The sequence below is a fragment of the Rhinolophus hipposideros genome (genome assembly GCF_964194185.1).
Source record: "Rhinolophus hipposideros genome assembly, chromosome: 18".
Classification (NCBI taxonomy): Eukaryota; Metazoa; Chordata; class Mammalia; order Chiroptera; family Rhinolophidae; genus Rhinolophus; species Rhinolophus hipposideros.
Window position 1 is genome coordinate 1,160,206 of NC_138064.1, and position 25,751 is coordinate 1,185,956.

General features: G+C 47.3%; 1 protein-coding gene across 1 annotated transcript in view; it reads right to left on the bottom strand.

The window, feature by feature from the left end:
• Positions 1–2,461: 2,461 nt before the first annotated feature.
• The window catches only part of PKD1L1 (polycystin 1 like 1, transient receptor potential channel interacting), a gene marked incomplete at its 5' end in the record, with an annotated part of 103,905 nt that continues 80,615 nt past the window's right edge, over positions 2,462–25,751 (bottom strand). Inside the window, 2 exons of the mRNA XM_081079376.1 lie at positions 2,462–3,620; positions 15,737–15,866. Coding sequence (XP_080935502.1) covers positions 3,526–3,620; positions 15,737–15,866 — 225 coding nt within the window. The 3' untranslated portion in view covers positions 2,462–3,525. The remainder of the gene's footprint in view (positions 3,621–15,736; positions 15,867–25,751) is intronic.

Here is a 25,751-nt window from a genome sequence, read left to right on the forward strand (position 1 = left end):
AAATACAACACACCAAAATTTGTGGGATGCAGCAAAAGCAGTTCTAAGAGGCAAGTTCACAGAGATAAATGCCTACCTTCAGAAACGAGAAAAATCCCAAATAAACAATCTAACTTCATGCCTCAAGGAACTGAAAAAAGAAGAACAATCAAACTCCAATGTTAGTAGAGGGAGGAAATAACAAAAGTTAGAGAAGAAAAAAATGAAATACAGACTTAAAAGACAATAGAGCAGATCAAAGAAAGTAAAAGCTGGTTCTTTGAAAAGATAAAATTGACAACCCCCTAGCTAGACTCAACAAGAAAGAAGACAGAAGACTCAAATAAATTAAAATCAGAAATGAAAGAGATGTCACATCTGATGTCACAGAAATACAAAGGATCACGAGACCACTATGACGCCAACAAACGGGGAAACCTCGGATAAATGGGTAAATTCCTAGAAACACACAACCTACCAAAAATCATGATGAAACAGAAAATCTTAACAGACCAATTACTAGGATTGAATCAGTGATCAAAAACCTCCCAACAAACGAAAGTTCAGGATCAGATGGCTTCACTGGTGAATTCTACCAAGTATTCAATTAAAAAATGGGAAGGTATCAACAGACACTTTTTCCAAAGAAGACATCTGGTGCATGAAAAGATGCTCAACATCACGAATCATCAGGAAAATGCGAATCAGAATGAGATATCACCTCACACCTGTTAGGATGACTCGTCAACGAGACAGGAGATAACAAATGTTGGTGAGGAAATGGGAACGATCATGCACTGCTGTTGGGAATGTGCACTGATACAGACACTATGAAAACAGTATGGAGGTTTCTCGGAAAATTAAAAGTAGAGCCACCATATGACCCAAGCAATTCCGTTTTGGGATATTTATCTGAAAAAAATGAAAACTCTAACTGGAAAAGATATCTGCACCCCCATGTTCATTGCGGCGTTATTTACAGTAGCCACGATGTGGAAACGGCATATGTGTCCGTGGATGAATGGATGAAGAAAATGTGCTGTCTATATATATATATATACACATAATAGATTATACAGCCATAAAAAAGAATGAAATTTTACCATTTGTGACAACACAGATGGACCTCGAGGGCATTATACTAACAGAAAGAAGTCAGAAAGAGAAAGAAAAATACCACATGATCTCTCTTATACGTGGAATCAAAAACAAACAAAAACCCAAGCTCGGATACAGAGAACAGATTGCTGGCTGCCAGAGGAAGGGGGTGGGTTGGGGAGGAATGAGTGAAGTGGGTATAAATTTACTTACAAGTCTTATAAAGAGAGTGACTGAAATAAGGATTGATTAAATTCTGTTGAGAACTAAAAAACAAAAAAACTCCTAGGCCTCAAGTCTGGTCCCACCCCCTGCCGTCTGTGGCCATGGGAAAGGCCTTGAACCTGTCACAGGTACCCGGCGGCCTCACGTTGGATACTAGGTAACAATATCTATTTACCTAACGGAACTGAAGGAGACCAAGACGGTGCTGGTTGGTGGTGGGAGTCTCCCTGACCAACAAGGAGATGAAGGGCAGAGCAGGCAAGAGTCACACCAGGCAGTCAAGAACCAGTCAGCGCTCTTTGCTTAATAAAGCCCAGTACTTCCCACGTACTTCCAGAAAATGAAGGTTAACATCCTGCTTCCTGTTCCACACTGAGAACCCCAGGCAGGTAGGAAAGTGTCAGCGTTTGTTCCTTCCTGGGTGACCGCTAATATCTAGGGGCAGAGTGTCTGAGAACACAGAACAAACAGAAGGAAAACCACCGTGACCGATCGGGGGCCTGATGCCATAGATTATCCACATTATGCCCCGTCGGCAGCTTCAGTCTTTGCGCCAGGTGGTCGCTTAGTAAATGCTTTACAGAAACAGCATTTGGCACAGTTTGGGGATGACCAGTGAAAAGTTAAAACAGAACTGAAACCTACTTTAACTCTCGTGAATGAATCACAATGTGTGTGTCTTCCAAATTTCAGACAAACTAAAATAGAAATTTTTTAAAGCAAAAATGTTCTTAGTTGCTAAGGATTTATGTCTGGATCAAAACCATTCTGATTTCATAAACTGCAAGTTATTTTAGATTTCAGAAAAACACGTTTCAGTTTGATGGTGAGCAAATGGAAAATTCCATCTTGTGCCAAAGGCTGCAGTAAATATTCTAGAGCTAAAATGGTCGCGCTTCCTCTTGAGAATGGAGGTGAATGATCTGTGCACAAGCGAAACTTACAGCAGGTCTCCGGGTAGTCAAACAGGGAAGCTCAGCAGTGTCCCCAGGTGGACTGGAGAGGTGACTGGGTGTTGCGAGCGCCTGTGAGGGCAGTCACTACATTGTAGTCTCTTCTTGAAAGCCACGGGGACATTAACCCCTCGGCAGGTCCCTACGTCCCTATGTGGTACTTGTGACGTGAGTGGGGAACAAAGTCCTGGCACACAGGTTCAGGTAAAGTGAGTAACACAGCTTTATTTGGGAGCCAATGTCCCTCCAGAGGCCAATGCTCTGGTCAGCACAGAAGGTTGTACAGAGTAGAATAGAATTTAATAATGAACCAAGTCCCAGAGTCAGTCGGCGTGGAGAAGGTCCCTGGTCCGGGAGAGGCGACTGGGCCCACGACGGGTCCGAGACAGGCAGTCTTGCAGGGAAGAGCTTCGGAGAGGCCCGGTATCGCGGCTTGCCCCTCGCAGAGGACCCTGTCGGATAGTGTCTCAGCTAGAGCCTCGCAGAGGGGCTTAGCCAGCGCGCCTCGTCGGACCTCTCACCGCATTGCTCTGGAGTTCTGTGTTTATCCTCTTTTCCTTGGACTTGTTTCCTCTTAGGTGAGAATCAGGAGTGGTTTGGTGAACTTGTTTACCACCCAATTTTATTATGCTCAGTTTCACACAAAAACGTAAACAGCTTACTTTCACTTCACTCTTACCAGTCTCACACACGTGTGGCCATGGTCCTTGTTTTGCAAACCTCAATCCAACATATATAATACATGTTATATACTCTATACGCTGGGCAGGAACCTATTAGGACGCCATTGTAAAAATCGTACAGAACAGGATGGGCTGAAGCAAGATGGCAGCAGAATGCGGAGACGCAACATGACAGTTCTAGGAGTCCCCAGAAGGGGGCTGCTTCACTAACTGAATGACAGAGGGAGGATGCGGGCTGAGGGGACTGGGGTGTCTGGGAAGAATCCGGTTTCTGGCTTGAGCTGCTGGGTGGATGGTTGTGCCATCCGCTGTAAGAGGAAACTCAAGAATTGGGAACACTTTGGGGAAATGACCTTTCAAAACCTTAGTTTCTTCTTCCACACAGTGGAGAAAACATCATGTACTCGATAGTTGTTGTGAAATGGGGAAGTTTCATGAAACATGTAAAGTGCGTGGGCCGGAGAACATGGTTAGGAAGTGTTCCCTCGGCCCACAGCACATCCTCTCAGTTCCTGCCTCCAGCTCGCAGCGCCTGTTTGCTGGAACGAAGCCTTCTCTGTCCAGTCGGGCTCTCTGCCCTGCGCCTGTCAGAGCATTTCATCTTCCAGGGTGGACCTCGCTGGGTCTCGGCGCTCCTCGAGGCACGTCACCCCCAGAGCTGCTGTTGGAACGTGGTCATTTCCTGGCAGGGGGAATCATATTTTCATATATTTTTAAGAAATCGATCAGGTTTCTTTGCTCCCCGCTGTTTCCCCTCTCTTTGCCTTCCCTTGCCTCCCCTCAAGCCAACGGCTGCGTCTCTGTTGCCTCTGAGCAAGAATGTGAGTTGGAAGGCAGACGACAAACAAGCAAAATCATGGCAGAAGTCCTGAGTCTCATCGCACTGATTTCCCAAAGCAAATCATTCAGAGAATTACAAAGAGAAGAGAAAAATAAACACACTCACTCCCCTACGCGCACACACTCACACACATTCATACCCCCACACTCACACCCTCACACACACCCCACACACATTTACTGTGTTTTCCCAAAAATAAGACCTAGCTGAACAATCAGCTTCGATGCGTCTTTTGGAGCAAAAATTAATATAAGACCCGGTCTTTACTATAAGACTGGGAATATAATTAATGTAATTAATATAATATAATATAATATAATAATATAAGACCAGGTCTTACATTAATTTTTGCTCCAAAAGATGCATTACAGCTGACTGTCCGGCTAGGTCCTATTTTCGGGGGACCAGGGTGTACCCCACATACTCACACCTATGCACACACACTCACACTCACACACAGCCTCACACATGTACTCAGAGCTGTCTCTTCTGTTGATAACCCACAGGCACAGAGGGTAAACTCCCCCTTTTCCTTCATAGTCTTCCCCAAAAGTTGCATACAGCAAGTGTGCACGTGTGCGTGTGTGTATGCATGTGTGTGCATGCATGTATGTGTGCGTGTGCCTCTGTGTCTGTATATGTGTGTATCTGTGCATGTGCATGTGAGAGAGTGAGCGTGGACTCCTGAGGGGCCGGCCCTGCCCTGTGCCCGGGCACCACCTTTGGAGGCGGCAGGGCCTTGGTCAGTGGTGTGCAGACGACTGGTCGACAGTGAGGTTAGGCGGTGGCAGAGGGGACACCCACCGCTGGACTATGCCCTGAGGTGCAGGTGGGCAGGCGGGCAGTGCTGGGGACGCAGGAGACCACATCCCACAGAGACACTGCACGTGCGCGTGCCACCAGAGCTTGGGGGTAGCCTGGGCCTGGCATGCCCATCGGGTGACCGAGACCCACACATGGGCGTACACAATGAACGCAGACCTCATTTCCAAGTTGTACGGGAGGCTGATTCGGAATGATCTGTTTTACAAGGACAAATTCAGTAGAGAACATATTCAGCAAACAGTTTCCCCTTGATTTCTGAGAACAGACATGTAGAAGGCTGGGACTGCGTGAAAGTTGTCCCTTGTGTCTGAGAAGATGGCAGGATAACTGGAGTTCATTCCCACGCTGGTCCACGGGTGTTCACAGCGGACCACAGTGCAATCTGACTTTCACCATCTGCTTACTTAAGGCCCTTCCACGAACCCCACAACCTATCTGGGTCTCATCCATCACAGCTTAATTACTCTGATTGAAATGAAGCAATGATTAGATTTTCCAGGGAGCTTCATTACAATCAGGAAAAATCAAATTTGCCAAGGAAAGGAGGAAATGCTGGATAAAGAATATGACCAGTGATTGAATTTGAGGCCCCTGAATGCTCCAGTGTGATTCAATTCTGACACGGGGACCAAGTAATGAGGGGATGAAGGCTTGTCCTCCCACAGAAACCTGCTCCTCCACGGAAACAGCCTTGTGTGGGTGGTCATTTGGCTCCGAGTGACATGTGACCTGCTCACTGCACGGGCAGAATCTGGTCCTTGCAGAGTGCCGATGGTCCCACAGACGCCGCTGAGAACCCACAGCTCACCACAGGCCATGACGCTGTAACACGGCTCTCAACCCCGAGAAACCCACTGAGGAAGGTACGACCGTCTCCATTTTGCCTCAGAGATAACAAAGGCTTCAAGAGGCTGGAAAAATAGCACATTTAGGAAGTGCCAGAGCTGGGGCTTGAGTCCTGCCCTCGTTTCTGCAACAGTCACGATTACTTCCAGAAGGGTGCCTCCATGGGGGCAGAGGACCGGGAGCCCTGCTGGGTCCAGCTCGTCGGTTCACCGGGCTTTGTGCACTGGCTGTCTCCTTGGCATGTTCCCCAGCTGTAGCCAGTACGACGGCAGACGTGCTCTGTGTTCTGGGAAGGGACTCAAACAGCCAATTCATACACAGCCAACTGACTTAACAATGAAGCACCAGTTTTAAAAAACCCATCAAGAAGCAAGTTTTTCTTTTAAAAGACACTCAGTGCCAGCGAGTCTGGTACTGCAATGACATGATACCCTAATACACTGATGAGAGAACTGCCTTAACCTTTTTAACAAGTGATTGGGCACTTACTGTGGGCTCAATTGTGTCCCCCTGAAACTCACACATTCAAGTCCTAATCCCAGTCCCTCAGAACCTGACCTTATTGGGAAATGCGGCCTTTGCAGATGTAGTCAAGTCACGATAAGGCCATGCTGAGCAGCATGGGCCCCAAAGCAGTATGACTGTCCCTATACAAAGGGGGACGTGGGCAGACAGGGAGAGGGACTCTGTGAAGAGACGTGGGGACACGACAGCGACACCCCCAGGACAGAGGCCTGAGGCACAGCCTGCCCTCATAGCCCCAGGAGGAACCAACCCTGCTGACACATGGCTTCCAGTCTCCAGACCTGTGAAACCATCACGTTCTAGGTGGCATGTGGCCATGGCAGTCCTGGCAAACTGACACAGCGATTGAGACAGTGTACTGAGAATCTTAAAATCGACAAGGCCATTCGGACAGAACTTCTTGCCTCTGTCTCCTAAGAAATAAGGCCTATTGCCACACAGGATTTACACACAGGAGTACATTTAGCTGGTCTTTCCCTCAGCACGCCACTGCAAGAGACCCTGACTTACTTCTGAAAGTCCCCTGGAAGAGGGAGCCGATACAGAGACAGCTCGGTCGGTTTCCCTGTCCTTGCCTGGCCTCCTTCAGTGAAGTCCGCTGCCACTGCCTTCTGCTGGACACCACTGTGCCCAGGCACTGCCCGGCCCGCAGCCCTACACCTCTGATTCTGTCCACAGGCGGAGCCGGAGAAGAGCCTCTCTCCTCAGGCCCAGACCCGGGTCTACGGGGAGGCCAGGCGGGGCCTGGGAAGGTGCTGAGAGATGTCATGTGACCGCGCCACTGGCAGGACACGCCTCACAGCCCAGGCTTTGCGCCTGGACCTCCAGCCACCTGATTCTGAGCCGTGTGGCCAGACCTGTCCCCATCTCCGTGCTGACCATGGTGTGGCCACCAGCCTTGTCTCCTGCCACTGTGCAGATTCCCACCTGACTGAGCACGTGTCCCCATCTCACAGCCGAGAATGGTTCCTTGGCCTGCCCGTGCCCTCGAGGCGCAGGGTGCTCCCATGACCAGCCTATTAGCACGTCTCCCAGGGGGCAGACCTCGGGCACAGGAGCCCTCCTTCTGCTCGGAACTTGCTGGATGTCCTGTCACAGAGGCAGGACAACCACAGGGTCCCCTCGGTAGTCCCCGGTGACCCCGGTGCTTTGGGCACTTACGCAGGGTGAAAGGAATCCGACTTTCAACAGTGTCTCATTGTGTAGCCTGTTTGCTCTACCACACAGGGGGGCTGGAGAAGCCCTGTTGACCTCTGACCTTTGCCCTGCTAACTGAAACAAGGTGAGTATTCCTAGGGCCGCCCTGGCCGAGGGAGCACCAGAAAGGAACTCTGAGCCCGTTTATGTCCTATTTCCCCTGAAGGTGATGAATGGCCGCCCGCCTTGGAGCCAGGCCCCTCCCGGCCCTTCTTTGTTCCCTGCTCTGGCTTTAAGAGCAGAGAAGGGCCTGAGAGCCTAACGGTACCAGCAGAAGGGCGGAGATCGGGTTTCCAGCTCAACAGCCTCCTCTCCCAGATGGAAGCCTGTGTCCACAGGAGCTAGCTCACTGTCGGACGCGGTCGGTGGGGAGCCGTCGGCACAAAAGCAGACAGCCCAGTGGGCCTTGTCCTGCCTTCGCATAGCACTTCCCTGGACGTTTTCTGCTGTTTTTTTTAACAGAAGTGTCTCTGATTTCCTCACTGCCAGGCCCATCGATGATATTTTCCCCAGGCTCTTGGTCTGGGAATGTTTTAAGTTGAGAGATGTTTCCACTACAAAACTATGCGTTTACGCTTGGAAGCATTAATGTTGCAACTGTGAGAACAAAATTTCCTATTTGGAAGGAAATGTGAGGTTGTGCCGTGGGTCCGAGGCAGACTGATGCCATTTAAAACAGGGAACACTTCTAATACGCAGAAAACACCCACACGCCCACTTACAAAATTCTAACATTCTGCTGTCGTTGTGTCAGTTTTCACTAAGCAATAAAACAGAGACCATGGAAGCCCCCTGTGCTTCCCACCCTGTCCTTAAGCTGGTGCTTCCCTTTCCCAGAACGATATATTATGACTGCAGAGAAATGTACCCATAAACAGTATAGGGAAGTACTGCGTTTTTAGGTAAATACATCATTCTGGATCCAGCTTTTCTCACTCAACATTTTCTTTTTGCGATTTCATCATATTGACAGATGTAGCGTAATTCATTTACTGTAACTAGTGGATAGCAATTCATTTCATGTGTATTATACACTTGAATCATGAGGACGAAGCATATTTAGGTGGCTTCTGTCAAACACCGAAGGATGACACTTACTGGCTAACCAGTTAGGCTGCCCCAGTGTCAGATTTGCTGGTAGAAGACATGAGATTCCTGGGTCCGAGATAAAAGACTTTTTATTTACAGCCAAAGCAGCAGCCAGAGGTCCAGCGCATTTGTGCTGGTTCCCGAGCCCTAGTGCCCGCAGGGTGACATGGAGGGCCAGACGACATGCAGCTGCACATGCAGCAGGTCCAGTTGCAGGACAGGACCCCATGTTTTAGAGCAGGCAGTGGCCAGGCTGCCTCTTTGTCCTGGAGTGAGACATTGCCTCATCCTTACAGGTTTGTTCCTGCAAATACAACCCTGAAAAACGGTGATGAGCAGCAAGACTTTGCACCCTTAGCACAGCCAGTAAGGCATGCGGGCAGACAGGGAGCCCTAGGGGACGGGGTCTGCCAAAGGCACGATGGGCAGGCACACCGCCGTCCCTCTCCTACACAGCGTATGTGACAAGGTTTGCTTCTCTCCGAATTGTTTTTCACAGTGATGGTAGGAATTTGCAATTCTCCAGTAACATGGAGGGATTTCCTCACTTCTTCCGCTCCTGTGTTGTCAGACTCTTTCATCTGTGCTAAGCTGAGGGGCACTGAGGGGTGTAGAATGATAGTGCAGGTTATTTTAATGTTTCCTTGACTACTGATGAGTTTGAACATCTTTTCACTTGTAGAATTGACCGTTCCATTTCCTCTTCTGTCCTTTGCCTTTGCCTGTTTTTATGAACTTCCTTTTCCAAATTGATCTGTAGGTGTTTTTTGTACACCCGGTATACAATTATTTGTCAGTTATATGTATTAATGCTATCTCTTCTCATTTTGTAGCTTGTCTTCTTGCTTTGTCTATAGCTTTCTGCTTCAGAGAAAAAATTGTAAAGTCATAAATATGAAAAGAAATTAAGAAAAAAGTCCATTTATAGTAGCACCAAAATGGATAAAGTACTTAGGAATAAGTTTAACTAAGAAAATGAAAGACCTTTACACAGAAAACTATAAGATGTTGTTGATGAAAGAAACTAAAGAATACACAAATAGGGGTTGGCCTGGTGGCTCAGGTGGCTGGAGCTCCGTGCTCCTAACTCCAAAGGCTGCCGGTTCGATTTCCACATGGGCCAGTGGGCTCTCAACCACAAGGTTGCCAGTTCAATTCCTCGAGTCCCACAAGGGATGGTGGGCTGTGCCCCCTGCAACTAAGATTGAACATGGCACCTTGAGCTGAGCTGCCACTGAGCTCCCAGATGGCTCAGTTGGTTGGAGCACGTCCTTTCAACCACAAGGTTGCCAGTTCGACTCCCGCAAGGGATGGTGGGCTGTGCCCCCTGCAACTAGCAACGGCAACTGGACCTGGAGCTGAGCTGCGCCCTCGACAACTAAGACTGAAAGGACAACAACTTGAAGCTGAACAGCACCCTCCACAACTAAGATTGAAAGGACAACAACTTGACTTGCAAAAAAGTCCTGGAAGTACACACTGTTCCCCAATAAAGTCCTGTTCCCCTTCCCCAATAAAAATCTTTTTAAAAAAAAGAAGAATACACAAATAAATAGAAAGATATCCAGGTTCTTCGATTGGAAGAATTAATGTTGTTAATATGTCCATAGTACCCAAAGTAACTTATAGGTGTAATGCAATCCTACTAAAATTCCAATGGCATTTTTCATAGAAACAGAAAAAACAGTCCTAAAATTTGCATGGAACCATAAAACACCACAAATAGCCAAAGCAATCTTGAAAATTAAGAACAAAGCTGGAGGCATCCCACGTCCTGATTTCTAACTGTATAACAAAGCTAAAATAATCAAAACAGTATGCTGCTGACACAAAGACAGGCACATAGACCAATGGAACAGAATAGAGAGCACAGAAATAAATTCATACCTATACTGTCAACTAATCTTTGACAAGGGTACCAAAAACACACAGTGGGGAAAGAATAGTTTCTTCATCAAATGGTGTTGTGAAACAGGACATCCACATGCATAAAAATGAAACTAGACCCCATCTTATACCATTCACAAAAAATAACTTGAAATGGCTTAAAGATTTCAATGCAAGACCTGGAACCATAAAACTCCTAGAAGAAAACAGAGAAGACGCTCCTTGACACCGGTTTGGGAAATAAATTTTTGGATTTGGCACGAAAACCTAAGGCAACAAAGGAAAAACTAGACAAGTGAGACGACATCAAACTAAAAAGCTCTGCACAGCAAAGGAAACCATCAATAAAATGAAAAGGCAACCTATTGAATAGGAGAAAATATTTGCAAACCACAGTTCTGATAAGAGATTAATATCTAAACTATATAAGGAACTCATACAACTCAGTGTAAAAAAACAAATAACCCAATTAAAAAATGGGCAGAGGAAATACATAGGCATTTTCCCAAAGAATACATATAAATGGGCAATAGGTACATGGCAAGGTGCTCAAAAGCACTAATCATCAGAGAAATGCAAATAAAAACCACAATGAGATACCATCTCACCCCAGTCAGAATGGCCATCATCAATAAATCAACAAACAACAAGTGCTGGCGAGGATGTGGAGTAAAGGGAACCCTCGTGCACTGTTGGTGGGATTGCAGATTGGTGCAGCCGCTATGGAAAACAGTGTGGAGGTTCCTCAAAAAATTATGATTACAATATGAGCCAGCAATCTCACTTCTGGGTGTTTATCCAAAGAAATCCAAAACAGTAACTTGAAAAGATATATGCACCCCTATGTTCACTGCAGCGCTATTTACAACAGCCAAGATATGGAAACAACCTGGGTGCCCATCAATAGACAATTGGATAAAGAAGATGTTATCCATATATACGTGCAATATTATTACTCAGCCATAAAAAAGAATGAAATCTTGTAATCTGCGACAACATGGATGGACCTAGAGGGGATTATGCTAAATGAGATAAGTCAGACAGAAAGACAAATACCATATGATTTTGTTTATATGTGGATATGTATTTCTTGATTGTTTGATATAACTTGCTTGTGAAAACCATGACTATGTTAAGACCTAGCCAGACCATCAGCTCTAATCCGTCTTTTGGAACAAAACAATATAAGACCCGATCTTATCTTACTATAAGACCGGGTCTTATATAATATGATATGATATGAGATGATATGATGATATAATACCTGGTCTTATATTAATTTTTGCTCCAAAAGATGCATTAGAGCTGATGGTCTAGCTAGGTCTTATTTTTGGGGAAACAGGATTTCTAATTCTACTTCTTTAATGTTTATGATTTAGTCTGCCTGTTTTTTCTTAGTCAAATTGACTATATTTTTCTAGAAAATGGCTAATATCATTTAAGTTTTCAAAAGTATTGGAATGAAATTCTTCACAGTATTTTCTTACTAATTTTTAAATATTATTGTATCTGAATTATATCATTTTTTATTTGTGATTTTTCTTCTTATTTATATATCAATTCTGTTAGAGATTTGTCAACTTTTCTTTTCAAAACACCATCTTTTGATTTGGTTGAGTCGCTCTATTATTTTTTTCCCCTATTTTATTATCTTCTGTGCTTATCTTTTCCATTTTTGTAGTCTACAGTCCTTGTTTTTTTATATACTTATCTTTCTCTAGGTTGTTGAGTTTACCATTAAAATTATTTATTTTTAAACGTTCCTGCTTTAATATAATAAATGTATTTAAAACATAATTTTTCTTCTAAGTACTGCTTGAGATACATCATACAAGTTATTTTGCATTGTGATTTTCACTTTAATTATGAGTTATTTCAGAGTTAAAGTTTTCAGTCATACGGTTGTTTTCAAACAATCTTTTAATTTTTTGCTATAACTAAATGGTGGCATTGTGATCAGAGAATGAGTTCTGAATAGTATCAATTCTTTAAAAATCTGAGACTTCTTTTATAGCATGTTGCACATTGAATATTTGTAAAGGATTCACGTGATCTCAAAAATAATGTATAGTTTCTTTTTGTTGAGTATAGTGTTCCATAAAGAGCAATCAGATCAAGATGAATAAATTTATCAAAATCTTCTCTGTTTTTACTGCTAATTTGCATACATAACTCTTCATTTTCAGTTGGAAGTCATTATGCCATTGCGATTCTGTACAGTTTGTTTCATATAATTCAACACTTATTTGTTAAATACAAATAAGTTCATTATTGATCATTCCTTTTATTTGTGTTCCTTTTAATACTTTTGTCTCAAATTCTATCTTGTTTGATATTTTTATTGCTTTCTTTCCGTTAACGTTTGTATAGTTTTCTTACTGTTATTTTCAACATTTCTATGTGTTTTGTTTTAGATATGCCTTTTATATACAGCACATAGCTTAATTTTGTTATTTAAAATTTCAATCTGATAGTTTGTGTCTATTAGTAACAAGTTAAATTCATATTTCTTGTTGTAGGTGACATATTTGAACTATATTGGGACATATTTTACCAATCTAATCTTTTGTTTTTCTTCATCATTCTTTTTCTTCTTTTCTTTTTAAAACTTCCTTTGTGCCTGGTTTCTAAACACACACACACACACACTGTCTGCTGTTGTTATCTTTACTATCCATAGATGCTCCTCAACCTAGACTGGGGTTATGTTTGGACAAACCTGTTGTAAGTCGAAAATACCATTAAGTCGAAAATGTGCTGAATGCACCCAACCTACGGGACACCATCGCCCAGCCTGGCTGACCTTGCACGTGCTCAGGACAGGCACAGCCTGCAGGTGAGCGGACGCACCTGACACAAAGCCTGCTTTACACGCCCCAGGATCACAAGACAGTGTGGGACTGCACACCGCCAGCTCGGGAAGAGCTTAGCAACGAAAGTCGAAGCATGCTTTCTGTTGAGTGCGGATCACGCTCCCATCATCAGAAAGCCAAAACGTCTTCACGGAAGCGCTGTGAAGGAGGCCCTGTCTGTCACACAGCGTGTTTTCTCCCTGGGTGTCCCCTGCCTTCCCTCCACGGCTCTCATCCCCCGTCCAGCTTGGCACCTGCCTTGAGTGCTGACTTCCTTCTTCCTACAGCGTCTCACGACGTTGCTTATGGAGAGAGGCCAGGTGAAAAGAGAAATGGAAACACACAGACCTCACTCCTGTTTGCAGTAAAAAGGGCTTTTGAATCACGTTTTTGTATCATAAAATTTAATATTTTTATTGAGATGCAATTGACATGTAACATAATACTAGCTTCAGGTGTACAACGCGATTTAATATGTGTATATATTGCAAAATAAGCACCACAAAGACATCGGTCTCGTCACAGAGTTGTGCGATGAGAACTTGCCTTATGATGAGAACTTTTAAGGTCTGCTCACATGTGTAGCTCAGTATTAGCTGTAGTCTCCGTGCTGAACACGACATACCCACAACTGACGATTTCACAACGGAATTTCCTTCCTTTGACCCCTTCACACATCTCCCCACCCCCACCCCCGCCTGCCTCGGCAGCCACCAATCTACATCTCAGAGGTTTCTGGGTTTTTTCAGACTCCACATGTAAGTGAGATCGTATGGTATTTGTCTTTCCCTGTCTGACTTATTTCACTTAAAAAAGTGTTTTTATAAAAGCAAAAATGAAACACATACACTATTTTCTAGTTTTCTCACATGTGACTACTGATCAGATTCACAGAAAATGCCGTTTTCCTCATTGTCGGCCTGCCAGCTGATGACACTGAGATCCCACTCTGTGACAAGGGACTGGCCCCCAGGTGGAAGGGACAGCGGCTGTCAGGGTGCCCTGTAGGACTGGATGGGAGGGACCCCAGTCCCGGATTAGCCGTGCCAAGGCAGTGCCCAGAGGGGCTCTGCAGCTGGAAGCTCACCAGGAAAATTAATTCAAGTAGCTATTTCGCAGGACGCGATGAAATGAAAGGCTCTTTTGAGGAAACAACACTGTTTCTCAGAGAAGTGGGAAAATGCCCACTTTCAGAGCGGGCTGGGGACAGAGCGGATGTCAGAGGGTCAGGGGCATATGGCCCTGAGGGCAGGCCAGTCCCAGGTGAGCTGGCTCAGATGCGAGGAGCTGTTAGGACCTCATGGCTTTTGGAAAAACCAAACATGTTGTATGTGCAGAATTTCAGTTAACAACCCCTCTTTGTATGAACAGCTTCTCACACACGCGTTTTCATCCTGCTTACTCTGCAGAGAAATTGTACATTAGCTCACAGTTTTCCAGTGCCAACTCTGAGCCAGAAACTGGACACCAACAACAATCAGCTCTTTCTACCCCACTAGGGAGCTAGGAGAGGTGTCCATCCACCTTTTACAAATGAGAAAACCATGCTTCCTGGAAATCGGGAGCTACTCAGTTGACCTAGAGCACAGAAAGGGCTCTGACCTGGGTCTCCGTCCCTTTGGCTCCTTAACAACGTTACCTGCCCCAAATGTACAGTCACCCGAGGCTCTAAAACTGCCAGCTCGCCCAGTGGATCCCAAGCATTCCTAAAGCCACCGGTAACAGTCATGCAATTCTCAAGCTTGTGCTGGGAAGTTCCTATAACGCCTTCTTCAGGGGTTTGGTTCCCAATTAATTTTCTCAAACAGAACCTTCTCCCATGTCCACTTTCCAGATAGCCATAGAAGCGCACTACAGAGTCACATGGGCTGTGGCAGAGGGCTGGCCCCGCCACTTACTCACTGGGTGACCTTGGGGAAGGTACTTTACCGCCCGGGGGCCTCAGCTTGCTCTTCTGTGAAATGGGCGATGATGACGTATCTGCTCATGGAGCTGTGACATTACATGAACTGCAGTCACAGCCCTGGGTGATGAGCTTACCCTGCCACCCTCTGCTTCCTGTCGGGTGGGGAGTAACAGCGCCACCTGAGGGTCCTTGTGAGGCCGAAGAGAGAACTCACTGGGGGAGGCAGATGCGGCCCCTCATGAGACATCCACCCCGGGACCTGTGAGTATGCTTCCTGACACCAGAAGGGGCTGCAGAGGAATGAGGCTCACTCGTCAGTAGACCATAAGATGAGGAGAGGACCCTGGTCATCCAGTGAGCCCGATGGGTCACATGGGTCCTTGACTAGCCCCTGCTGGCTGTGCAGATGGAGGAAGGGCCCTGGGCTCCACCATGCAGGCCTCGGGAGCTGGAAAATGCGAACAGAGTCCCCTAGGGAGGAATGAGCTCGGTGGTCACCTTGATTTTCGCCCAGTGACCCCTTTTCAGACTTGGCTTTCAGAGATCATTTCTGTTGTGTCAAGCTGCTTAGTTTGCACTAATGGTGGCAGCAGTAATAACACACCCACATACTCAAGGAAAGGGCCACGCAGGGGCTGTCGTGGGAGAGCCCCACGTCGCGCTGCCATCGTTTTCATCACCCCCACAGAGGGCTTAGGCTCCGGGCTTGAGAGGTGCCGCCTCTCACCCCTCATTTTAAGGCCATGCCAATCCTATGTGTACGCCATGTCCTCATCCAAGCCATGCACAGCACAGAGAAGGGCCACAGGGAGACCTTAATGCGTGCTTACCTGCGCCACATGCACCGCGGCCCAGGGGACAGCCTGCTGTTCTGCTGCTCTGGGGTTCGTCCTGTGTCCCATCCGGCTTCCTCTTGAAGTTGTGCACTGGCTTCTCACCTTCGCTGCTAGAACAGGTGCCCTGCAAAAACTGGCATGCTCAGTAAGGGAATGAATGAATCAGGAAGAGAAGTCTATTCAACTAGCCCATGGAATGAAACATGGCGTCTTGTGACTTCACTGGGGGAGGGAGGGGCTGCCTGGTGACCGACAGACCTCCCGCCAATGACACACCAGGCAGTATGGGCTCACGCAGGGCAGGGTCTCCTGCATCTGGATGCCTTCTGATAGCTCGGACATGTGAAAATGGGGCCACATCACCCCAATAGATTAGCCTACCCATCACGCATTTCACTCTCGGAGGAGACCTCTGCATTCTCAAACACATCCACACACACAGAGACTAACATATCCACTTCAGTCACATCAACAGAACCCAGCTACAGCAGGCTGTCAGCTGTCGGGCACCGGGCTACGTGGTTTACGTGCTTGTCACTGTCATGTAAGACTCTGCCTGGCAGGTTCCACTCGACTCCCATTTTGCCCATAAGGTAATTAATTGTGCTTCCAGGCAGTGGTGTACCTGGCCCAGGACTCTGTGTGACCAGGGACAACCCCAAACGTCCTCCCCAGGTGGCCTGGGGCAGCCCACACCCCAGGAGGCCAGAGCCATGTCCACGTGTTCGCCTGCCCTCATGCACCCCATTTTATGCACTCTCACCAGGCATTCTGGAGTTATTTCAAATCCAAAACCACGAGCATGCACTCGTCTGAGCCCTCTAAATTCAATGATCTCCTTAGCAAATTCTGATCTGAGCGTGTCACTCTTTAAATGGATTCGAAACATCAGCCCAGCCAACTCCAAAGGTTTCGTTTGAATAAGCATTTTATATTGAATTAGTAACTCAGGAAAAACGAGAGTTATTAACCTGGCAAGATTCAACTGTTAACTTTACAAAAGTATGGCTTTATTTCAAAAAGCTTATTGAATCATCAGAATTCTATCCTGGCCCATTTCATTGCATTTATTAGATTTATGCAATAACTTTCAGGAACAGATATTCAGTGAATAGAATAGACATTCGACCAAATAAGATTTGAGTCTTTCGATACTCAGATTTAGTAAACTAAATGAATAAACCAACCTAACTATACGTAGCTTTAGGGTAACTGGCAAAGGAACAGTGGGAATAGGAAAGAGGTGGAATCCCAGCCCTGCTGAACTCGGGCTTTTTGAGAAACAGGCTGATGACACATAAGCCTTGAGTTCCACCTTAGTTTCCCATTACTTGTGTGAACTGGAACAAGTAACACCTTCTTGGAGCGCTGGCTTTGCTCGTGTGTGAAGCTGGACGTCTGCTAAAATCGTGCACAAGCCCGTCAGCACAGATCAAGCTGTCACGAGTCTTCTATACGACGGCTAAAGAGTATAACCGTCTTACACCGAAACAAATTCCAAATCAGCGGAAAGGAGAAGGAATCCGCAGAATGTGCCGTCGGGAGGGGAAGGCTGCGTGGAGCAGCCCAGGCGTGGATGCTGGACTCAGAAGCACGGTGTGCACACGTACACGTGGTGTGAGATGGTGTGAAATCGAGGTTCCCCCTTGAGACGCAGGATGGTCCCGTGGGTAGAGCCGATTCCAGAGCCCATGTGCCTAGGTCACTGTCCTCGCTTCACCTCCTCCCAGCTGTGTGACCCAGGGGAAGGCCCTGTACCTGTCTGTGCCCCCCTGAAATGGAGACGAGAATTAAAGCTGCCCCGCAGGGCCGAGTGGAGCCACCCAGGTACCGTCTGTAAAGGACTTCGAGCCTGGATGCGGCAATAACTGATACGTGTAGCTCCTTAGTGTCAGCTACCAGCACAAGTAAATTTAAAATGCAAAAAATGGACCAGGTAGAATACCTTGTATTCTTACTGCCATGGGCTGAATTGTGTCCCCTCAAAATTCCTCCTGACATCCTACACTCCCCCCAAGTCAGCACCTCAGGATGGGACTGTATTTGGAGACAAGGCTTTGAAGGCAAATAGGGTCCCTGGGGTGGGCACCAACCACCCAATGTGACTGGTGTCCTTGTGAGAAGGACATGAGGACACAGGCATGCAGAGAGGGACAATGACGTGAGGACATGGGAAGCACATGCCATCTACACGCCCAGAAGGGAGGCCTCGGGAGGGAGCAGCCTGTGACACCCCGACCGACCAACGATGGCTGCTCGCCTCGAGCACTGGGAGGGAGTACGTTTCTGTCGTTTAAGGCACCCGTTTGTGGCATTGTGGTATCGCAGCCCTAGTAACTACTATACTTCCTAAGTAAAGATCTCTTAAAATCAGACAGAAAGGGCAACATCCCAACTGAAAAATGGCCGAGAGCATGATCAGGCAATGCACTACAAAAGAAACTGCTCTTCAGACCAAAAGCCGTGTCCAACTTCACTAGTAAGCCGAGAAATGGGCGTCTTCGCAAACCCACCACTGCGCACAGAGACCAACATGTATTCCGCTGTGGTTACCGCCGCAGACTGACCAGGATGGAGAAGGAAGACGACTGCCACTGAGCCACTGGCTGAGCGCGCTGGGGCCTCCCTCACTGCCGGCGGGACAGGAAACTGGAAAAGCTTTCTGGAGGGCAATTCAGCAACTGTTATCAAAGTTCCATCTACAAAATGCATTGTACCTGAAATTGCAAATTGTTCATTTCTGTTTTTCCCTAAGAATATAACCAGACAGGTAAGCAACTATTTGTGACGTCCGCCCTCTGCCACGTGGAGAGAATGTGACGGGAGCGGTGGCAGGGCTGTGCCAGCCCCACTGTCTTATGGATTCCTCTGCCAGGTTTTGCTTACAGCCTTCTTTCTTCCTTGGACGCAAAATTCCTGGAGCTTTGTGGGGCTGGAGTCTCTCAGGATGGACTCGTGTGCTCGGCAGCCTCAGCAGCGCAAGTGTAGCGGGCTCCTCCCACAAGAAGCACCTGTGTGCAGTTCGTCCCTTCTTCCTGCTGAGTGTCATTTCACAGCTTCCTCATAGATCCACAATGATGGACATTTGAGTTGTTCGCACTGGGGGCTATTACGAATAAAGCTGAATAAAGTGAAGAACGTTGGCGGGAAAATCCTTGCAAGGGCACATGCTTTCATTTTTCTTGGGTAACAACCTGGGAGCGGAATGACTAGCTCATAACTTTTAATAAATTGCTCTGGATAAGAGGGGTCAACGAAGACTGGATTACCCTCCCACCTAAAACAGCCAAATTGATCAGAAGAAAAGAAAAAGACCCAATAGACCACTAACCGCCACAGGACGTGTTTTTACCTAATCGTCCCATTTCTGAACTATTGTTTCAGAGACACAGAAACTGTGCGAGACACAGAAAGTATACGTCGGTCCACATGGTGGTCACCAGGTCACCAGGCCCGTGACGCGACTCAAAGACATGTCATGGGGATGGCAGTGCCACATGGGGGCGATGGAGGACGGGGGCTGAGGTCTCTGTCTGGGGCTGCTGAGGTCGGAGAGGAAAGCCCCAAGTTTCTTCAAAGATGTCAGAGACTCTCTTGTGGGAAGAGATGAAATAATTAATTTTGACTCCAGGGCAAAAAGCTTCTATTTGGCCCAATTTACAGAGCAGGTCATGGCTCAATACAAGGAGGGGAAAGAATGAGACCAGTTTTAGTTACTGAGGATTAGAATAAGGAAATGAGACCCGGGGTATCCGCGCTGTGCAGTCTGGTGAGAATGATGCCAGTGTTTCTCTTTCTAACAATACAGCAATTTCTGTTTTTGATCTGTGGGGTCTGTGACCTCTGATTCACCGACTTCCGGTGGATTTCAATGTGGGACAGTGACCAGGGTGCTGGCAGGGCCCCTCCTCGCATCACGACACTGCAATTTCTGATCGACAACTTCACTTTCCCCGGCGCCCCAATGGACAGAGCTCTCTGTCGCAGAGCATCTGGTTTCCGCTGGCCTTCCCCTGTGACTGTCCTCTGACTGCATGCCATGGAGGCGGGGACCCCGACCTCCTACCAACCTCAGGGGCAGCTCTGACCTTGAACCAGACCTGCTTGCAATGCAAGGAAAGACCATTTATTTGGGAAGGAGTTTTCCCACAGAACAAACACTGACGATCATATTTGTTTTAAACAATGAGACTGAGCTAAGGGGCTGTCACACTAGTAACCAAGTTAGGAGAATCTGTAGGGAGAATCCCAACAGCCTTTGCGAACGTATTGTTTCACAGCCTTCCTCAGTGGCTCATCTGGTCTGGAGAGGGCCACACCACTGTCGCCATGGCACCTGAGGTTTCCACTTATTTTTCAGGCGAGGGCAGCAATCTTGGATTCAGAAGTAGAAGAAAGCAGACACTGCCAACAGCCGGTGTCCTGCCAGTAAGTCAGGTGGCTACATGTCCCGTCAAGCGGGCCCCATGGCCCTGCAGCAGAGATCAAGTGATTTATTCCGCAGTGACATGTGGATAGCAAATCCCGGTCCCTGGCAGACCCAGGTCCCGTGTCAGGTCCAGGCTGGGGCGTGACGCACGTGCATGCTGGAATGTGTTGTTTTTAAGGAGCAAGTTGTCAGCTGCACTGCAGTGCCGGGGAGGGGTCGGGCGTTAGGCAGGCCTTCCGAGTCCCTCAGGCTTAGGCCTCTCCGTCCGATCATTCTTTGGTCCATATTTCCTGCTGCTGTTCTCTCTAGAGGTCTGTTACTGACACAGACATATTACTCTGATCCCAAATAATCCAGAATTTTTGAGCTTCCAAGAATGACGCTGCCTTGGCAGGATTCACCATTGCACAGGTGGGCCCTCCTCCCCTCAGAGTCTTGGTGCAACAGAAGTGGGAGCGGACAGCGTGAGGCCAGGAGGACGTACTGAGTTGTCCTCCTCCAAGATCTCAGGTGCCCTCTTGCTCTGGAACTTCCCCCCATGAGAGGTTCTTGGGGAAAAGGATGAGCCGTGGTCTGCTGGAGGAAGGTAGTGCTGAGGGGCACCTCTTGTGATGCAGTTTCTGATTGGGGTCACTGTCTTGGCTGCTAGAAAAATCGTTCAATTTTTAATTAATTTTTAAGTCAGTACCATTTCCGTTTATGTTAATTTTGCATGTTATAAGAACCTTATTTTAAAATTGAATTTTTTTACTTTGAGATAACTGTAGGTTCACGTGAAGTTGTTATAAATTAGAGAAAGAAACCCCAGGTCCCCTTTGGCCAGCTTTCCTCAGTGGTAAAATCCTGTACGACGACAGGACAATGTCTCCAGCAGGATGCTGACATTGACAGTTAAGATTCAGAACATTCCATCCCAGAGACCCCTCTGCCCCCGTCTCCTCCGCTAATGGGTTCTCCTCTCTGTAATACTGTCATTTCAAGAATGTTATATAAACACAATCACATGCTTTGTAAGTGACCTTCTGAGCCGGGCTTGTTGCACTCAGCATGAGTCTCTGCAGACCCAGCCAGGTTGTCGCCTGTACCCACAGCCGGCAAATCCTGTTGCCGTTAGCACACCACGTGCGATGGTGCCACCGGCTAGACGTTCAACCCATGTGGAACAGTGGGGCGTGCTCCAGTTCAGGGGTGCTGCAACACCCCTCTGGGTTTTCTGTGGACATAAGTCCACATTTCTCTGGGATAAATGATGAAGAGGTCATTTCTGGGTAATAAGTTGTCACGTTTCACTTTGTAAGAAATTCCAAACCACCTCCCGAGTGGCTCCGCCATCCATCCCACCAGCCACGTGTGAGTGATGGTCTCTGAGCCCTGCCACTGCTTTTGGCATCACTCTCTTATTTTAGCTGTTCTCGCAGGTATGTGGTGACATCTCACTGTGCTCTGACTGCACTGCCCTAGTGGCTGGTGACGTTCTCATCCTTTCATGCATTTATTGGCCATATGCACATTCTCTTCAGTGAAATGTGTATCCATTTTTTGGTCCACTTCCTAACTGCAGAATTTGTGTTTTTATTGTTGCATTCTGAGAGTTCTTTATATATTCTAGATACTAGTCCTTTGATGAACTTGTGGTTTGCAAGTATGTCCCTCTTGACACAGCCATTTGCAAAGCAAAAGTTTCTAATTTTGGTGAGGTCCAATATATCAGTTTTTTCTCTCATGGATCATGCTTATTTTCTCCTTCGGCTTTTCTTTTTTCAAAGGTGTTTTAGTTTTAGATTCTACATTTAAGTCCATGATCCATTTTGAGTTAGCTTTTGTAGAAGTGAGGTGTAGGTTGAAGTTCTCTTTTGTTTGGTTGGTTGTTTTGGCTTCTGGGTGTCCAGCTGCCCCAGCAGCAGTGTTGAAAAGCCTGTTCTTCCTCCACTGAACTGCTTTTGCACTTTTGTCAGAAATGGTTGGGCCTATCTGTGTGGGTCTGTTTCTGGACCTGGTTCTGTCCCCTGATCTCTGTGTGTGTCCCCAGCCACTACTGAGGGCTGTCACCAGATGCACAGCACCTTGCTCTCTGACTTAGCATCTCTGAGATTTAGATTTTGTCTCCCACAGATTCTGAGGAAAAGCGCTGACCCTCTGCAGGGTTCTGTGTTGCTAAGGTCTCTCGGAGGTCAGCTCACATTCCTGAACGTTGATGATCAACTTTCCTAGCTCCTTGCCCAACAACAGGCCAGGAAGAGGGTTAAAAAAAAAAAAAAAAAAAAGGCAGTAAATTCTGAAAGCACAGACCGTGAGGAGAAGCCTGGGCAGGCTCAGAACTCTGGAAAATGATTCAGGCCAAGGACAGAGAAAGCTTTCCTAACGTCTGGACTTGTTTGATGCCAAAGGCTAGTGTTTTCGTGCTATTTAACCAGTTCCATTGTATTAAACAAACCTGTAGTACCGAGATGTCAGGGAGAAGGTCAGCCTGGGATGGGGTCCCCAGCCCCAAAGACTTCCACACCTTCACGTTTGCTTTCACTTGAATTGTGATGATCCCATCAAACAAAGGCCCACACTGGGCAGGGAGAGGTGGCCCTGTTGGATGTGGCACGCCCACGGGTGCCAGCTGTCATTTGGCCCCTTGCTCTTCCACCCAGAACGACCTAGCGGGACGCCAGCAGGGACCCTGAAGCGGCTCTGCCCCTCCCCGCGGCCCCCTGTGAGCCGTCTGATTGCCACGGCCCTTGGCGTCACGCTGAGTGACAGCCACGTGTGGCAATACTAGCACGTGACGGCTACATCAGCATTTATGCAAGAGACGCTCGCTTCCAGGCCACTAGGAAAATGGATTCAATCTTCAAATAACCTCTACAGTCTTTTACTGTCTCTACAGGGTCCTGACACGGTCCTGTCCCTTAGGTTCCTGGGGTGGCGGCAACGGGGAGCTCCTGACCCCGGAGGCCTCCAACGGCATCGTGTCCTGTCTCTGAGGACAGCACTGCCGTCTAATACAGCAAAAACCAGTTCACTTTTGGTTGTTACCCTATCTTTTTCAGAGTCAAAGAATTCAGACGCCCCATTTGTTCTATGATTTTATGAGAATCAACAACTATTAACATACAGACATCATTCCCACGCCCGCCTTCCTGAATGAAGACCTCCCAGAGTGAAAATAGAAAGTCTGAAACTTCTTGAGTGTTTTTTGGTCAGATTAGTGGAATTAAATTTTGCAAAAAGTTGCAATTAATTTGAAAACGATCTAACCCTGTGTTCAAATACCTACAGTTGTTTAGATGTGGTTGTGATGGCCGAGTGTGTCCCCCAAGAGCTGCTGCAGTGCTAAGTCCCAGACCTGGGATGTGACCTGCATTTGCCGGCGACCAAAATAAGACGAGGTCGTGAGGCGGGCCTTGAGCCACTGTGACTGTGTCCTTATAAAAAGGGGACATCTGGACACGGAGACATGCACTCAAGGACACGCCATGTAAAGCTGGAGTTGCGCTGCCACAAGCCTTCACACCGAGGAGTGAGACGAGCGGCCGGCGCCAGGTGCTCCCCTCACTCACACCTTCCTGGGAGCTCGGCCCGGCGACACTGCGATTGACAGTAGACTGGGGGACGCCACAACTGCTAGTCACTACACTTCTGTCCGAGGGTTTTGTTATAACAGCCCTGGCACACACACACAGACAGTCTTTCACTTAGTATTTTGGGAAATAATTATAGTTTGTAAGACTGTGAGCTGAAACAGAACTTCTTCAAAAAGAAGCCCGCTGAGAGTGCAGTTAGGTCTTCAAGAATTTACCTTTCTCGGCCATTTTGATGAGATAATTTGGTTCAAGAAAATAAATTCTGTCTTTATAGCAATGCAGAAGTCCTGCTTTATGTCCACAGAACTTCAAGTGCTATTCCAGCACACATCTAAACGAAAGGGATTAACAATAACATTCCAGCTTTGCCAGACTTTGTCTGCCAGAAAGGAATGAATCAGAAGCTAGGAAAACGTTCCTTCTTGTGAAGTTCTCACGGGCAGACTTGATCCAACCCATGAAAGCCGAGAACGTTTATCTTGAAGGCTGCCTGTTTCAACAGTTCTGTCTGGTTCCGTCCACTTCTAACATATTAAGTATTTTTAAATCGTATCTAAATAGGTCTATTAAAGTTAATTAGCTTTTCTTGTGATGTCCATCAGGGGAAAATTCCGGGATATACTTCGACATGTACAACAGCTTAAAATAAACAACAGGAACCAGAAATACCAAGTACATCCCACAACCGTGACTCTCATTTTGTCATCTTTCCACTTGAGTAACACAATAGCTCATTTTGAAAAGTTTTCACTGGAAATGATTTCAAAGTTGTCAAGAAGTTGCAGGTACCGTTCAATGAGCATTCACGCGCCCTTCCCTCAGAGCCACCTATGAGCACTCTGCCTTATTCTTCATTTTTTCTTTGCCCCCTTTCTGTCCAGCACATTGCCCAGTAGTCTCTCTCTGCTCAATACTCAGTCACCACCCTGTGGACAGAGGGAATGAGACACAACTTGGCTGGTGGGGGGGGGCAGGACCAGGCCCCTGTGGGGGACTCTCTACCTGTGTCCCCTTTCACAGAGGAGGACAGTAGGACCCGAGGGGCTGCCAGATGCCGAGGCCCGCTCTGCAAACTCATACCACCTGTCATGAGGCCCCAGAGGGGGAAAATGAACGCAGACATCCATAGCCAGACAGAACTGCCCACCTCCCCTCCTGGCAGGTGTATGCTAAGGAAGCAAACTATTTTTTAAAAAGGACTAAAACTGTTCAGGCAGACTGTGTAGCCCGAGTTGGGCGCTCGCTTCTCTGGAAGTTCCCACCTGACTCAATCGTGTTCAAAAAAGCAAATCAAGAAGAAATTATGTGGGAAAAACCCTCTTGGCCTTTCTAACGCCCACGGTTGTTCTCAGTGGCCTGGCAGGTCCTGCAAAGCTGGGCATTGAGAATCTATGAGGGAGTCACCCAGGGGACAAAGTCCTGCTCTGAAGCACCACTGGCCTGGAGCTCCCCTGGTAAGAATGGGGCTGTTGGGGAGGAGAGCCAGGGTCCTCACAGGAGAAGGGGAGACTGGGCAGGAGAGCCAGGGTCCTCACAGGAGAAGGGGAGACTGGGCAGGAGAGCCAGGGTCCTCACAGGAGAAGGGGAGACTGGGCAGGAGAGCCAGGGTCCTCACAGGAGAAGGGGAGACTGGGCAGGAGAGCCAGGGTCCTCACAGGAGAAGGGGAGACTGGGCAGGAGAGCCAGGGTCCTCACAGGAGAAGGGGAGACTGGGCAGGAGAGCCAGGGTCCTCACAGGAGAAGGGGAGACTGGCAGCCCCATGGCATTTCACTGCCATGAGTCACTCAGAAAACAAAGAACAATGTGATTTGTAGGTGGTTATGGATAGCTCTAGGCATCCAACCCTTCCAGTTTATAAAGATACAAATCTTTATTATTCATGGTTAAGATGAAAAACTACTGCCCTGAAGTTAGGAAATTCAAACAGATTATTTCCTCAGATGGCGGCACACAAAGGCAGGTCTGTCCCCAAGGCCAGTGCATTCCCGCCCTCTCCCACCAAACCCA